This window comes from Eptatretus burgeri, chromosome 9 (assembly GCF_056783735.1).
Source record: "Eptatretus burgeri isolate ZD-2024b chromosome 9, Ebu_testis_v1, whole genome shotgun sequence".
Lineage (NCBI taxonomy): Eukaryota > Metazoa > Chordata > Myxini > Myxiniformes > Myxinidae > Eptatretus > Eptatretus burgeri.
In genome coordinates this window covers 93,023,419-93,040,857 of record NC_140969.1, presented here as the reverse complement: position 1 = coordinate 93,040,857, position 17,439 = coordinate 93,023,419, and the positions used below count along the sequence as shown (strand labels likewise).

At 39.7% G+C, this 17,439-nt stretch overlaps 1 protein-coding gene across 2 annotated transcripts in view; it reads right to left on the bottom strand.

Annotated features, from left to right (window-relative positions):
• Positions 1-17,439, bottom strand: part of CAPN3 (calpain 3) — a 101,092-nt gene that overhangs the window by 30,050 nt on the left and 53,603 nt on the right. The window contains exons 15-19 of one of the 2 annotated variants that reach the window (XM_085896132.1): positions 11,821-11,919; positions 9,152-9,238; positions 6,034-6,091; positions 5,804-5,868; positions 4,517-4,585 (exon numbers count right to left, since the gene is read on the bottom strand). In XM_085896132.1, the coding sequence (XP_085752258.1) occupies positions 4,517-4,585; positions 5,804-5,868; positions 6,034-6,091; positions 9,152-9,238; positions 11,821-11,919 (378 nt within the window). The remainder of the gene's footprint in view (positions 1-4,516; positions 4,586-5,803; positions 5,869-6,033; positions 6,092-9,151; positions 9,239-11,820; positions 11,920-17,439) is intronic. The other variant, XM_085896133.1, reaches the window with a different exon arrangement.

Sequence of the window (17,439 nt, the reverse complement as noted above, 5' to 3'; positions counted from 1 at the left end):
ACGTGCCGAGGGCGTGGTTCCCCGGTAGACGACACCGTGTGGTTAATTAGGTAAATTAGTTTGAGACAAAAAGACCCAACGCTACCCGGTGGAGGTATTGGCGTCCACGGTCGGTTAAGCGACCCGCCGCCTCACGGAGTTATCCGTGAGCGACGGCCTACAATTCCGGGAGTCTGGTGGGAGACGACGTAACTTCCCCCACCACCAGTCTCCAGCCCGCAACAATATATATATATATATATATATATATATATATATATATATATATATATATATATATATATATATATATATATATATATATATATATATAATGCCTATAGTAAGTCTACACCCCCTTTCAAAACTTTTACCTTTTGTTGCCTTATAGCCTGGAATTAAGTTACATTAAATCAGACTTTTTACACCTTTATTTACACATCGTAACCCACAACTTCCATGTGAAAAACAAAATTCAGAAAATTAAAAATACAACACTAGAATATACATACGCATGTCATATTATATATGTATATAGTGCATTTCCAAGAACGTTCCGCAGCACATTGTCCAGCAAAGGTGAGCCAAGAAAGATATAGGTGGGAGTTCCTGCTCATATATATCACAAGAAGAAAAAAACATTAACAAAAATGTAAAAACAGAGGGATCGAATCTCAAAAAAAAACAACCAAACAAGGTAGGATTGACACCATATTACGATAATACAATACGACTCCACAATCCTCGAAAGGATTAGCATCAGGATATCTTTTGACGTTGTTCCATCATAATCCCAAAACAAATGCAAAATGTCAAAAGATATCGTGATGCTAAACTATATGAACATTGTAGTGTCATATCGTGGCATCGTAATATGGTATCATTCTTTGTGGTTATTCTTCTTTGTTCTTTTTCTTCATCCTTCACAATTACACAGCAAAAGTAAAATGTCAAAAGATGCCATGATGGTATTCCATAAGAGGATAGTGGTGTTATATTGTGTCATCATAATGTGGTGTCATTCCGACCTTGTTTTGTTGTTTTTTTGAGATTTCATCCCTCTGTGTTTTTACTTTTTTGATGTTTTTTTTTTTTGTAAGTAATAAAATGCTTAATGTTTTATATATTTTGTTGTGGATAATATGGAGTATGGTAATACTCCATGATACTACCATACTCCGTGACACTACAGTATTCCCTGAGACTGCTGTGTGCTGTGATACTATCATATTCCATGGTATTGCAGTTCAGATCAACATTTGTGTCTAATACATCGAATATATAAAGCTGAGTTTGTGTCTGTGGGTGGATGTGTGAGTCTGTAGGTGGATTGTGGGTCTGTGGGTGGATGTGTGAGTCTGTGGGTGGATGTGTGAGTCTGTGGGTGGATGTGTGAGTCTGTGGGTGGATGTGTGAGTGTGGGTGGATTGTGCGTCTGTGGGTGGATGTGTGGACTGTGGGTATGTGGGTGGATTGTGGGTCTGTGAGTGGATTGTGGGGCAGTGAGTGGATTGTGGGGCAGTGGGTAGATGTGTGAGTCTGTAGGTAGATGTGTGGGTCTGTGGGTGGGTCATAAGCACCACCAATTCTACAGGCCATGCCTTCCTACTCCCTTCCCTCCAGCCATCCAGAAATCACCGCCATCTTTTTTGCTTTCCACATAGCTCAGATTGTTTATAGGCCTCTGATATACATTTAAAAACTGAACAATGCATGTTCTGTCATTAAATGAAGATACCGTTTTGAGGAAACAAAGGTACATTTTTGATAACAACTCAAACGAGGTAATGCATGTTTTGTCCGCAGCGATTGTGGCAGTGGTCTAATAAACACCGCCCAATGAAAGTTCGTTAATTCTCAAATGTAGAGGAAAGAAAATCGTGATATTTTATTTTTAAAATGTTTTTGGTTTTCGCCCTACTTTTCAAGGTTATGCACAAACTGATGGATATGTACTATTTTGTAAAGTAAATAAACATTAAAATTGGCTTGGTCATGAAATACCTGTCCATAATTCATTAGTCGGGAAGCCGGGGAAATTCCCGAGATATATTTATGTACATGCACACTTTAAAGTTGTATGAAATGTATACGTCCACTTGCACGCACACACACACACACACACACACACACACACACACACACACACACACACACACACACACACACACACACACACACACACACACACACATACACACACACATACACACACACACACACACACACACACACACACACCACCTCTGAGTTTATGTACGTTTTAAAACTGAACAAGGTACCTTTTCATTACAAGGATCATCGTCGTCATGATTAATATTTGAAATATTTAATTAAAAAAAACAGTCCTTTTGTATTTACTGTATTTTGTTGAGATGTCCAGTGGTGTGTTCAATTATTATCAAGCAGCTAGCTAGTGCTTGCCAAGCCAGCCGTTCCTTGTCAACAGTTTTGATTGGAGTGCTTCCTTGGGTGCCTAAGCCACTTGGCATGCGCTCTACAAGAAACTTGGTAACTGAACAAATCCCAGAATCATTACATGGCGATGAGGATAAGCATCTACAGCATCACTTCTTTCAGCCATATCATTAAATTTCTCCCTCAGGGGGTGGGATGGGAAGAGCCAGAGGCAGAGGAAGGGGTGGGGTGGGAAGAGGGACTCGACGATGCCCGGAAACGCTGGGTACCACTACTAGTGGAATATAAAGTCAAGTAAACACACCATGTTTGCTGCTTTATCACCACTCAAAGTGCATACATAACTTGGCTTGTTATGCAATCCCCATGGCACTGCAAACCACACAGCAGATGATAAACTTATAAAACCCAAATGACATAGGGAGGGGGGGGGGGACCGCTCTGCCTGTGAAACTAAATGACGTTCAATTTTTTTTTCTTCATAAAATGATATATATATATATATATATATATATATATATATATATATATATATATATATATATATATATATATATATATATATATATATATATATATATATATATAGAACAAGAAGATATGAAGAAGATTATATAATGAAGAAGAAGCGGAGGAAGAAGACAACGACGACTGAATATAAAAGGCTATACATTTTGAATGCAGATAGGCTTTACATTTTGGATCTCTATTTTGATCTTCCTTGTTGTGTGTTGTTGTATATTAATTATTCAGTATTCAGCATCTAAAAAGGCTGTGATGAACATCACATTAACAATCAACCCATCTTTGCTCCTCACACTGCCAAATTTTATACATATCCCCCAAAAAGTTGTGGTGGCTTTTGCTTTCTCGTGTTTTATATACTTTTTAACTTAATTTTTCACGTGCAATTTCTTTCAAGTAATAAAATGCTTTATGTTTTATATATTTTGTTATTTTGGTATGGATTAAATCCATCTATGTTATTAAATTGTTTTAATATTTGTCTCTGTTGATTTGGGTGATGGTCTGGTTATGTATTGCTTTCGGAATGGTTCTGTCCACTGTCCACCCCCCCCCCTCGCGACCCTGGCCTGGTTTGGTTGAGCCCACATTTGCGTTTGATATCTTCTTGTCATAAAACGCTTAATGTTTAATTATTTTTTTAAATTTTGGGTTGTGTGCACAAGCCCAGAGACAAAGTAACTCCCTTGCGTTGGAAATACCATCATGGTTTAAGCAGTTATTGAGATAGGTCAGGCTACACTTTAACATCATTTTTAGAGGGGAAGAAGTACAAATTGGTGATTGAGCGATCTGTCATTGTGGTACTTTAGCAATGTATTCTGGCGTCTTTTTAAATCTTGGTAGTGCAGAAAGCGCTCGAGAATAAAAGTTATGGCTTTTATATGCTTATGAGTTCACTCTATCCGAGTTCATGAGCATATCATTGTGTACACATTTGAATGGGTGGCCATTTTTTCCCCGTATCAATTATCCCGCTGTGGAAGTAAAATAATTAATCTCACCTTGTGAAATGTGAGCATGGACATATCAGGAGATAGAAAGCTCTGTGGATCACATGGCTATCGCAAAGCATTTGGTGTTTCTGTATTGATCATGCTGAAACAAATATTTTTCAGCAGAGGAATGCAAATATCTGAGAAAGCTTGAAAGTGCTCGAGGACGTACCAAAGGAATTTGCATTTGAAGCAGAGTCATGACCACATCCTTGAAAACTTTGTTTGTGTCTTAGCAGAATGTTTTTCGTCAATTCACTGACATGTGAGTGGATCACCCTCCCCATTTCTCTTCCCAATATAAGAAACTGTGTTTGGAACATCAAGCCAGTAAGCAATCACATTGCATTGATTGTCTTTCTCCATGATCATGTATTAAATAAATGATTCAACCTGTATTGTGACTGGAGTTACTTGAGTAAGGTTTCGAGTTTTCCACCACACCGCGATATGGAATACTACCTTACTCCATGATGAGAGATAATTATTTAAACTAAGCCAATGTTTCAATAATTGCATTTAAACTGGTGAGTTTTCCCTTCTCTTAGCAAGGTAGTAACCATTATGAAGACAATCCTTTTGAGGTATAAGTGCAGTACCTTCCAGCATTTGAGCTTGTTCCACAGGTATTTGAACTCTGGCAGCGTCAGCTTGCCTGAGGCATCTGTCTGGAATGATCAGTCAAAGTACATTTGCTTATAGGGGAGTGAAAATAGAGTTATCATCATGGTGGTTTTATGATAGCTTTCAAACAAATCCCAGTACCATCTTCTCAACCCCTCTCCCTTCCTCACCCAGCCACCTCAAAAAAATTAAACCAGAAAAAAGGATATTCCATGAACTTTAAATATTGAGAAAAAAATTAATCAATTTAAAAAAAACGGTTTTTATCCCCCACCGCATGGTGGAAGGGGGATATTGTTACTTTCAGTGATGCCCATTAGTATTTCCATTTAAGTCCATGGCTCATGAATTTTGGACCCCAGGTTTTATAATCCTATTTACCATGATAATTTTTTCCCTTTTCTGCTAATGTCATAATTTGTGTTGAGGTCCACTGATGTTTCCTCAAGTCTTTGTTCTGCTAATGATGGACATCATTGAGACAAATGTATAAAAGTTTAAATATTTCCTTTTTGCCTAATCTTTTTGCTTCATCTTTGCTTTTTGCTTGTTTGGGTTCCTTCTGATGACTCCAATGGAGGACTGTACTTATTTGGTCTTCCATTTGATCTGAGTTGAAATTATTTTAATCCCATTCTAAATTCAATTGAATAATAATGAAAAACGTCATGGGTCAGGGTCAGGTACCCGATCAAAGCGGGGTTGCTTCAAAGCGGGATGTCTTGGTACCCGGTCATCACTGCCAGCAGTTGTAAAGTGGCAATTCTAATTATGTCTCTTATTAATTACATAACACACCAGTACACAAATACCACACAAAATACACTGCACAAACTACACAAACACCACACAAAACAAGTCCTGGTGAGGGTCTGCAATCTCAGATTGCTCTTTTTCTTGCTTTCTTTCCAATACCTACCTCTGACCTTTTCTTCACTTGCTAACACCTTGCCCCCTTTTCTCTGCCTGCGACTCTATTGCACGTACTCCGGTGTAGCCGACTGTTCTCGTCCTCCTTATCCCTTCTGTCAGTCTTGTGACCTCGAACCTCTGTTGCTCGGCTCTTCCAAGAACCTTCCCCATTGTGCTTTTTATTTCTTTAAAGAAGAGCTCTCATTTCCCTGATTCGAATTGTCCAAAATCAAACATTTGTCTTTTCACACGTGACTGGTGAAATTGTTTCACTAAAAATAGCAGTTCTTTACATGAAGTGAAAAGAATGTAGCAGTTGGAAAAATAAAAGCTAAATTAAAAAAGGATACATCCATTAGCGCTACCATACTGCGACAACTGTCAAAAGCCAATCCCTTGGTCTTCAGTTCAGGGTCTGCAACAAGGGAAAACAGTTGAATAACACGGTACACCAACTTATCAGAATACAATGGAAATATAATTAAAATAGGGGACTCTTCAATAGCTTTTTCTGTTTCTCATATGGATGGAAATTTTTTTGGACAAAAATTCTTCAGGGGCATTAAACCTTGTTACTCACATTTGCTGAAAGCTTTGTTTAAGATAGTCTGCAACTCAGCGGCATTTACCTGCATGTCCTGCATGATCAGTGAAGTGGAAAGAAAGATACAGTATTGAAAAAAAAAATAACAGAGGAAGATAAAACAGGTACAAGTAGAGAGAGGTTTTATACAAGGAAAACGAGCACACAAGAAAAGGTCATTTGGCCCATTACACCTCCATCATGTCCACTTTTGTCATAATATAATGGGCATAAACCTGGAACTTCTAACACACTTTTATCCGAACATATTCTGTTTATACTTCCGAAATCTTCACATTGTGTTCCATGTATTTACACAGGTGATAGCAGATTCAAAAAATCGAATATAGATGGAATTTTCAGAGAGAATCGATGACGTCACAATCAGCAGCGTTCGGCGGCAAACCGACGGCCGGGTCCCAGACGATGTGCTTTACTTAACTGAGTCCATCAGTTCAGGACGTTTGTTCAATCAGCATTTATGACATTTATTCTGCCATGTTGTTAATATGTTGATGGAAGTAATATAGAAACTATGAATATGTCAAATCGTTCGTGGTACTCATCCGGCACTATGTGTCAAGGCCAACAATCTAAAGCGACTAGTCTCAAACACTACCATGGGCACCCAGACACGCCACCAATATGAACTGAGCTGTTGAATACGGCACAAAACATCAAAAGAAACTACCGTAACCGAGTATTGTGATCCGTCCTGTCCCCCATACCCATCGTAGACGGGTATCTGCTAGTCTATTTAATTGTCTTAGTCAATTAAATAACATTATTATGCAACTCATTCAATGTCAAAATCACTTTTACAAAATACTATGCTTTATCTAATGTGCAAATCTCATTCAACCATCGGGATAGGTAAGGCCAAAGTATCAGTCCGCACACGATTGCAGAAAGGACAGCTGAAAAAAAAATCAAGATGCTCCTTAATGCAGCCCTCTCTCATCACACCAAACCCCAATCCCCTTTAACAACATTTAAGAATGGCATTTTGTACGAACTTGGCTCAATTAGGGGTTGAACCCAGAAACAGCTCGTTCAAAGTTGAGCAAGGTCTCAACCAATCTGTAACCATTCTGTTTATTTCAGAGATTATTTGTTACAATTTCCATTCCCTTAATTCCTTTGGCATTGTTTATTTGCGGTCACATACACATACAGGCTTGTTCTGAACTGCCTGTTTCTCGGTTCAACTCCTAACCTTATCTTTGTATTGTAAAGTGAGAACGACACCGAGAGCTTTGTTGACTTGAAAATGGTCAAAGGCAGAAAGAAAGGAATTAATTTACTCCTTTTTACAAGTTCAGCGATTTTCTGAGCAAAGGTTAAATGATATATATATATATTTTTATTTTAGAAAGGTAAAGATTGAGGATCATTTACACATTACTTACACAGAAACAGGAATGGCAGGAGGGTAAATTTAGAAAAAAAACATTCCTCCGCCAACATTATTACACATACTTGTACCAAGTTTGATTTAAATCTCTCCAGCTGTTCTCAAATATCATATTTTCACCTGACATGTCCTTTGACATTTTGACCTCGAAATCTCATCAGTTTATCTTTACATCATTTCACATACTTGTACCAAGTTTGACTTAGATCCCTTCAGCTGTTCTTAAGTTATCGCAGTAATGAAAACCTATCACGGACGGACGGACAGACGGACAGACAACCTGAAAACATAATGACTCGGGCGACTAAGGCGGCGGAGTCAAAAAAATTGAAGAAAGCAAGTGAAGGCAGGGAGATAAAGAAGATAAAGTAAATGCAGGGGAGTTGGAGAGGAGTGAGAAGAAAATGAAAAGGAGATGAGAGTTAAGGGAGGGAATGAGAATGTCCTGGGGATATGATAAGAGAGGGGCTCAAAAACCAGTACATGTTTTAGATACATATACTATGACAATAGACTCTCAAGACAAAATGCAATTTCAGCAGAAAAACTGTTTTCTGTACTGGTGACCAACACTAAAAGCAAAAAAAAAGAAGACGCCAAGGAAGGGGTGGTTAAACAGGTAATTTCCAGGAGACACCCTTCTTCGTCTTTAACCGTGACAATTAGTCCCACATTCTTGTGGGGTTGGCTGGGGGAAGTCTTTGGCCCAAGTCTTTCAGGAAGCAGCTGGCCAGGCATGATGCTCGACTGAGTAGATAGGGCAGGAATTTGTTCATGGTGTCGGCGATAACTCGCCTTCTCTTCGTGAAGGCCACCATCGGATTTTTAACGCCAACCAACTAATGTCGGCAGACAGGACACCAGTTTAACGTCCATCCAAGGGACAGCGCACACACACACACACACACACACACACACACACACACACACACACACACACACACACACACACACACACACACACACACACACACACACACACACACACACACACACACACACACACACACACACACACGAATCATCCTGCCTGTGAAACACTGGGATGACAGTTTATACGTGGGTCGGATTTCATGCAACCCAGGCGAAACAGCCTTAGAGGTGAGTGTGCGTACCTCTAGGACCTAGGCCAGCCTTCCAGCTCTTATAGGAGAGACACAATATGTAAAATAAAAAAAAGAAGTCCTCAATCCTTGGCCCATTCATTTAAACGAGAAAGCTTCCCATAGTGTCCCAAAAGTTAAAAAGTGGAATCCATGTTGATTAGATGTTCCTATGTGCAATTATTTTTTTTCACCACACATTTGTGAGGTGTCCAACAAATGTTGATTGGCTTATTAAAATGACTAGAATTTAAAAAAAACACTTCGCTGACGGAAATACCAATCTTTGCTGCGATGGCTAATCCATAGGGCAAGAAGAAAAAGGATTCCTGGGAGTGCGGGAAGAACCAGCATCGCGAGTTGGCGTTTGCAGTTTAGCCATATGTGTCGTGTCCATGTTCCCATAAAATAACTAAATAAATAAACAATTTTAATAAAATATATATCATTACAAAGCTTCCTGGGAGTTCCTTGAATCCACCGTCGTTGGATTTGTTGAAATCCGTTAATCCGTTCTCAAGTTATAACAGGATAGACAAACACAGCTCCTTTTATAACATAGATATGGATACCAATGTGAACAATTCGTGTGTCTCACATCTCCAGAGATTTGTTTGAATATCAGACGAAACTGGCGATCCTCTTTGTTTTCTTCTGCGCCATCTTGATCGTCGACCTTGGGATGCTGCAATGCAAGGAATCCAGGTAGTTTACTAATTACTGAACAGTAACATTAACATGGAGATTCATTCATGCATGCATATGCAGTGCCTGGCTGCTGGTTGTATTATTTCTGGGGGGGGGGGGGGGGAGAGAATGGCTCTGTCACTGATGCAACCCACATCCTCTTGTAGTTTAGGGTGGGGATAGAGTATTTCCTTAAGGGTTGGTCAATTTGTTTTCAAAGGTTATAGGCACATCTTCAACATCAAGAAGAGAATGCTACCAGAGGGAAAACCAGCTCAACGTGCCCTCTGAAGCATGACATGATCTTTGATACAATTCAGTCCACCTGTAAAGCACCAGGGTGAGAGTTATAAGTTGGATCGGGAATATAACCTCGACTACATCACTGAAAGGCAAGTGCACTACCTCGGCTATCCTGTCAGCCCAACATGCAGACCACAATTAAATGGCAAACAATGGTAACTTGATGAGAGTATCAGGTGGGAGGTACATTTTGACAATTAAAGGTTTGCGATTGATTTTCCATTTTGCTTTTAATGAGTTTCACCTACAGCCCATTGAAAGGTCACCTGTGTAAGTTTCCAGGTGTACGCGCCACATCGGTAAGATGACAAGAGTAAATGTCAATTATTTTGTTGATACTATGTGCAGTAATCACGAGGTGGCAACTCATCCTTGTGGGTGAAGTTGTCTGGAATTTGGGCCAAATAGTTCATCTTTACATTGACCCTGTCAGTGTAACCCGATATAGGAAGGATATGAAGTACGGATTCATATCCATTCGAGTTTCTTACATATGCTCAGCTGTCTGAATTACTGACTGCATTTCTCTGTATAAAGTCCTGTTACAGTGAGAGCAATAAAAACCTACTATATATAATATATAGCAATAAAAGAGCAATAAAAACCGACTATAATGATAATAACAACAATAATATTAGTAAAGGAACTATAAGTGTCCATCCATCCGTCTGTGTGTCTCTGTCCATCATGCTTCATTTTAAAGGGTTCCTGCTGTCATGGAGTAATAACCAGAGAGTTGGTGTCAAAGCCACCCAATGCTCACCTGTTTATACATTTATCGTTTTTAAAAGACTCGTATAATAATTAATATATTTTTTTATAAAGCATTGCAGTGAAGTCTGATCCAAATAATTTTAAAGCAATATATGTATTTGTATATTATAATCAGTAACAAGAGCACAAGTGAGCACAATATACGCCTGAACAAGAAGGTATATACAGAATTGTGCTACTACATGGAAAACAGCACCCTGGTTGCCATGGCAACCACTTTAGATGACGAACGTATGTCGCGACACACCGTCTCCACAGTTTGTACCTATGTACCAAATATGAAACGTTAAAGTTGAAAACTTTGGGAGTTAGAGTGAGGACACGGACGGACGGAATCACATAATATGCCCCGATATACATATATCGGGGCGTAAAGGTTTGCGATTGATTTTATACGCCCCGATATATGTATATCATACATATATATCATACATATATATATATATATATATATATATATATATATATATATATATATATATGTAAAAAATAACTTGCTCCAAAAACTTTAACATTTTCACGCTCACGCCGGGGGTATCGCTATAGCTCTCTGTTCTTTGAACAGGCGAGCTAAAAATGGATAGGATGCCGTTGGAAATGTAATCATCAATTTATTTGGAACAAAAATTTGTGACCGTTTCATCATAAAGATACCCGTTTAAAAAGCCCCTCTTTCCAGGATTGCAGAAGAAGAAGCGGGAATGGGAGCTTAAAGCAGCGATTCCAACGGAAATGTTTATTATTCCACAACAGCAGGAACCCTTCAGAAGGACGTGCAAGGAGCACAAGTAATTATACACCGTATTGTAATACCTTTTGAAGCAATAAAATGTATAAAAGTACACGGAAGGAGCCTCAAACAACCACAATCACCAACAACAACAGGCATTATAATAGAAGCACTTTTTGTGTTTCACTTCATTTTACATCCTCATTGAGATTCACAGATAGATATGTAATATGTTTGTGAAGTACAACATGCTGTCTTTTGATGAAATCCATCAGTGAAGCGACGGATAGGCACAACTAGTAATAATAAATAATAATAATAATAATAACAATTCAAACTGATTAAAGCACAGCGCGAGTGTCACCTCAATGCTCCTTCATGCATTGCCATCACCTGGAACAAATGCATTGCAAAACCATAGGTAATTCCTCTTGATTGCTCAGTTAACGAACAGATGGCTTTTCATGCATTTACTGTGCAAGGAACAATGAACTTGTCTGGAAGAAAAAGACTTTGTCGACACATCTGCACATCGTTACAAATGCACGTCCCCTTGAGAAACAGCAGTCGCTTTGTCAAGAACAGACACCAGAAGCAAAGCTGCTTACCTTGTTTTCCTAAATGCAAAGTGATCACCTCCCCCATCCTGCTTGTGAAAGCCAATTACATTTTAGGGATTGCAGAAGCACCCCATGCATCATCTCTGAGCCAAAAAGAGGTAAGCAAAGCTTCGCCGGGCCAGTCTACCATCCATGCAGTTCAAAAGCATTAACCTCTAGTCTTTTGATGTCTTCCGATTCTTCACTCTCTTCTGATTCCGAGCTCACCTGGATCTGCCCTGGCCTAGTTCTGTCTGAAATAAAGACGATTGGCTACAGAAGAAGAAGAAAACAAGTACATTAAAAACAAGAGGAGGGGAAAAAAATGAAAGGAAAGAAATATGAAACATGAATAGTATAAAATAATTGATCAAGGGGATTCTAAAAATGGCATAATTGTAACCTAGTACTCAATATAATCTATCGGACTTGGAGGCCCAGCTTTCAACAACCGACTACAAAAGCCGTAAACCGGCCAACGACGTAGCCCTTTCTAAAGCCACGTTGAAGGGCGTTTGGTATACTCGTCAAGCTTGTGAAGCGCAGGTTGGTGGAGACTGAGCTGCCAGGAGGAACCGAGTCCACATCAGTTAGTGGAGAACGAAACGGGTCTTTAACCGTTCACCGAACAGCCGGACGTGCCGATGGAAATCAAGCAATTGCCTCAGCCATCACTTCCAAAAAGGTGAAAGTCAGTCTATTACAGTATATATATATATATATATATATATATATATATATATATATATATATATATATATATATATATATATATATATATATATATATATATATTTAATTCCTCGCATCTCTTTCTTCAGTTTAGTTTTGTTTATTGTAAGTTTATTCCACTCCTGTCATGGTTTGTCGTGCATTTTAGATCAAAGCCACAAATGAATGGCCAGTGAGTTAAGCTTTTTTTGTTTGTTTTCATGAGCTTAGAAGTACAGTATGTAGAAACTAACAGACACACACCAATGTATTCGTGGGAGTGGGGGGATGGGTAAAAAGAAAGAAAAAAACAATAATAAAAATAATAATTCTGAATCAATTAAAATAAAAAATAAAAAACTTCTTTATATGAACACTTCATTGATGGTCAGAAAAATCTTCGACAGCGGAAATGTTGTTAAACAGGAATCACAGTAAGTGATGAAATTTCTCCAAATCCTCAATTAGTGCATTAATTAAAGTTAAATTAAGCAATAAAATGTACACCGGAGGCCCAAATTGTAGGCCTTCATCACTAATGCAGCAAAGTGCTTCACCATGCCAGCTGGGTGACAGATTGTTTAATTATCAACCATCGTATTTATGCCAACCGAGACTTCCCTACAACGATCGCCGTTAGGTTGCAGGTTCTCAACTTCTAGATTAACTCTTCAGATGGATATGGACTGGGATAAGGATGGGCAAATTTAAAACACTATTGCACCATTTTGGCCCTGCTTATAAAATAGTCAATCAGCATGACAATGGTGCATCTGGGCATCCTTGCACTGGCAGCTTGCAGATGCTAAATACATGAACGTCACATTGTAGTTTTTCATCCACTGAGAAGTTTGTGTTCCATCAACCACTGAGGGGTGGGTGGGTGTTAACGCGGACACATGTTTTGAGGACTTGGCAAGTCTGGCATCCGTGCATCATGCGACGATCGTGACGTTGCCCAAATTGCAAAACTTTGTATTGAAAAGCTCCCCGACTTCAAGTTTGAGGAGCGTGATGGTTAATCCACCTGTAGTTTATCAGGATAACCTCAAAGCAACGCATGCCAAGAATTCTGCACAGAAAGATGCCTATGCATCAAGTTGGCTATCCGGCTCACAGTTGATCCTGCTCATCCTGCCTTTTTAAGCCTTGTTTCAAAAAGGACAAAATATTTACTATTGTTACTGATTGGGAAAAAAATATTAAAAAAACAGCTAAAGGAAAAGGTAGGCAATTTGGCAATTGTCATTTTGTTTCAATTTTAGGAGTTGTAAAATAAATGGAACAAATTTCAAGGAAAAAAAAAGTGAACGATTTAACAGTTGGGCTCAAATCATCTCTTAAAACAACATAACTTTGTTTCTGATCAATGCTAACTCGACAATGACACTCACGGTAGCATCGTTTCTGGTTCAATCGCCAGCCACATGGATGGACCGACTTCACCGACATATTTGTATCGTGTATTCTCTCAATGATGTCGAAAATAAAATACTACTCAAATGTTGTGAAAGATAAATGCCAATCTTCAGGTTACGGACAAGAGCTGGGATCTGGATGTTATGATCTGATCTGGATGTTAATTTCGTGAAACATTACTTCTTTTTTTGTCTGAGCAAGCACACACTTCCTATGCACTTTGTTATTCAATCAATGAGTAGTATTTGTAGTGTTTATCCATGTTACAGGCCTCAAAAGCCTATCCATGTGAGTGTTGCCATTTTATTTCACTGTCCATCATGAGTGCAGAATGATGAGACTGGGTGCATCTCCTTTGATATACAAACAAGCTCAATGAACCAACATCACTTACTGCTGCCATCACAAAGCACACTTATCGCAGCATTATGTACTTTCTCTGGGAGGAAAAGACAGAAATAAACTACCAATGTGAACATGCCAACACCGAGGCGTTCTGTCACCGTACATAGAGCGGAAGCAGAACGTGTTATGTATATTTGAGGAATCATTTGTTCCACTTTCCCAGATCTCATCACGCAACGAGCAAAACAGCCACCAACAAAGAACGAGCCTTTCAGCAGCAGAATGCCTCTCAAAATGTCACAAATTTCCCACCTTGGTTCGCTGTTAGGGTTAGTTGTATTGTTTACTTTCGTCTGTGTGTATGTGTGCATCACAAGTTTTTAATACTTACAAATACGTGTGCTTACAATCGTTTTTTAAAGTCACAAAACGACACCAAATAAAATTTATTCGATACAATAAAAACGGTTTAAAAAAAAAAACATTAGAAAACATTTTCAGTGTTTGCTAAGAGATGCAGTAGATCACGTGGGAAATCTGTTAAATTGATAGTTTCTGTATTTGAATAACAGCTCGATTCAATGTTAATCAGCAAAATGGACGTGCTGAGTAATGTACATGTAATGCACAAGGTAAAGTTGTGCATGATTTAATGTATTGTTATATAATGGAAAATGCCATGAGCATTATGAATCATAACTAGAACGGCACTCGGTAGAGTGCATACCTCTGCTAGGCTGAACAGTTTACGTTTTGTATTCCACTGATAGGCCGGAACTGGATCCAGACCTGAAACAATCTAATCGGCTTGTTCTTGTCACCTACCCAACTCATCCACCAAGTTTGGTCATAACCCGTCTGCAACTTTTTGAAATATCATGCTACATATAGTTTTGGCTCAATCTCTCAAAGGTGAAGAATCACTTTAAAAATTCTCGTAAACAGATCCGGATATTCACCAAAATCAAACAGTTTTGTCATTGTCACACACTCAAGATTTGTCCGAATCCGTCCATAACTTATTGAGATATCCTGCTCATAGTCCACCTTGGGTGGCGGAGGTAATTTGAAGTGTCCCTTCGTTTGTTTGTTTGTTTGACTTGTATGTATTCTGGGATGAATTGAACACTACTGGTGATACTCGGGGTGTGCGCAAGAATGATTTAGATGATAAAATTAATGTCATAGCCCCCAGGGTTCAGGGTGGGGGAGGCACGCCAATTCTCTGTGTAAATGTGTATCGTATATCACTGCTCCCAGTGCAACGGCATATTACAAGTCATAAAATGAGCGATTCTTTGCCTCAAAACCAAATACATAATAGAAATGGAGGAATAATAATCATACTGTTGTGGGAATGCCTTATAGGGGGTAACTTCGCATAATATAGTGAGAGTTATTCCTCATATTGCATGTATTAGAACAAGTGTGAAGTAATTTAATTGTGATGTAGAATATGCGTCATTTTATGAATAGAAAGATCCGTCTTCCTTAACCCCGTGTGATAGGCCATGAGATGATGGGTTCCGGCGAGAGAGCCGCCACGACAGAAAAGCGAGCCAGAGAACCGAGTGAAAGGTTGGGAAAGGGTTAGCTCCACGCATGGACCATGCTGCAGACCAATAGTGGCCGAGTGGGTAAGGGCTAAATGTGTCACAGTTGCCTGCCGGTACGGGCCATGGCTCTAAAAAGGCATGTCGGGCATAGCTGGTGGCAGACACCTATGATGAAGCGTAACTGCGGAGCCTGCAAGTGAACTGCATTGAGGGTTTTTCCTGAAACTAAGCCTTGCAGCATAGCCTCCAGCCACGCCCCCATGCAGCAAGTCATGCCCACTCTCCCCTTTGTGCCAGCTCCTGTCCGCGGCCTGGAATTGTTCTTGCCTCCCCATGTTGCCACTTGGGACTCGCTGTGTCCTGCTGGATGCAGCTCAGGTACAACTGTCATGTCTGACTCTAACTCTTGTCTCTCTACTGAGGAGTGTCGGAGGCCTTAAGGCTTAGTTATTCGAGGATCCCATTAATTTGTTGATCTGGGGGCGCGTGTGTGTCTGGGTAGTGTGTTAAATCATCACTTCTTTTTGGATTCCCACCCCATTGTTTCAGTCACCGATAATACCACTTGATCTCTGGATGAATTTGAGTGCGAGTTGTACACATCAGTTAAACGATGGATTGGGTTTGGCAGATAGTGCCAGGACAAGACTGTGCTGACGTCCAGAAATTTTGCTCAGGCGCTAATTAGTGTAAGAGATGCACGACGCCGATCAGCGTGAGGCATCGATTGACTCCATGGTTCCATTGGACCTTTGTTTTGTGACAAAAAGGCCTATGATCCAGCTCGGAACGACAATAATCAGTCAGCCATCGTGACCGCTTTGACGCAGTGCATCGGGATTTGGAACCGGCAACTGGGCCGACCCAATGGCTGTAACAATACCATAGGTTGGTACATGTCACATCGACCTTAACTTCAAGGCCAGTGCAACAACCACAGCAAACTAGGGGGTCGTTGAGAGTGACAATATTTGGTGGAGCGGAAACAAAATTGAATGAAATATTCATGAAATTACAGAAGTAGGCAAGAGTGAGAATTGCTTTCCAATACATGTCTCCTACTGATGTGATATTTTCTAAGTCTAAAAAGGACATAACTGTTTGAAAAATTGACGAAACGTCCTGAAACTCAAACTTGTTCTGTAACTTAATATTAATTCAGCCTGGAAATTCTTACACAGAAGCCTGCTCTCTGTTAATGCACAGATTTATCCCAACTCATCTTCAGTAATCTTACCCATCATCCTGCTCTTGGTACTATGAATCCTGTGGTGAAGCTGTTGCTTTAAAGTTTAAAACAACTTGCATTCCACTCCTGGAAGGTAAATCCATCTGAAGGCAACCTCAGATCATTCCACAAAGCCCACAACAAGTGTGTGTCTAGAAAAAAAACAAGCATCTGTCCAATCTCAAGAATGAACTTTCAAACCCTAGTGGTGCCTTGTCAAAGTCCGTCTCTGGTGCATACTTCCCTTCCATCCCTTCCCTCATTTCAAATGGAACCACAGCCGACTCCACTCGTGAGAAGGTCGAATGCCTCAGTTCTGTGTTTGCTTCAAAATCTTGTGTCACCAACCCATCACTCTCTGTTCCCACCCTTCCCAGTCACACCAAAACTGCTCGTGAACTCTGTGTCTTTTGCACCTGAGAAGGTGAAGATTCTGGCAACCGTTGACTCCGATTCTGCAACTGCACCGGACGGCATCAGCTCACGTGGTCCTATAAACTTGCTCTGCTGCTCTTGCACTTCCTATTTCTGCCA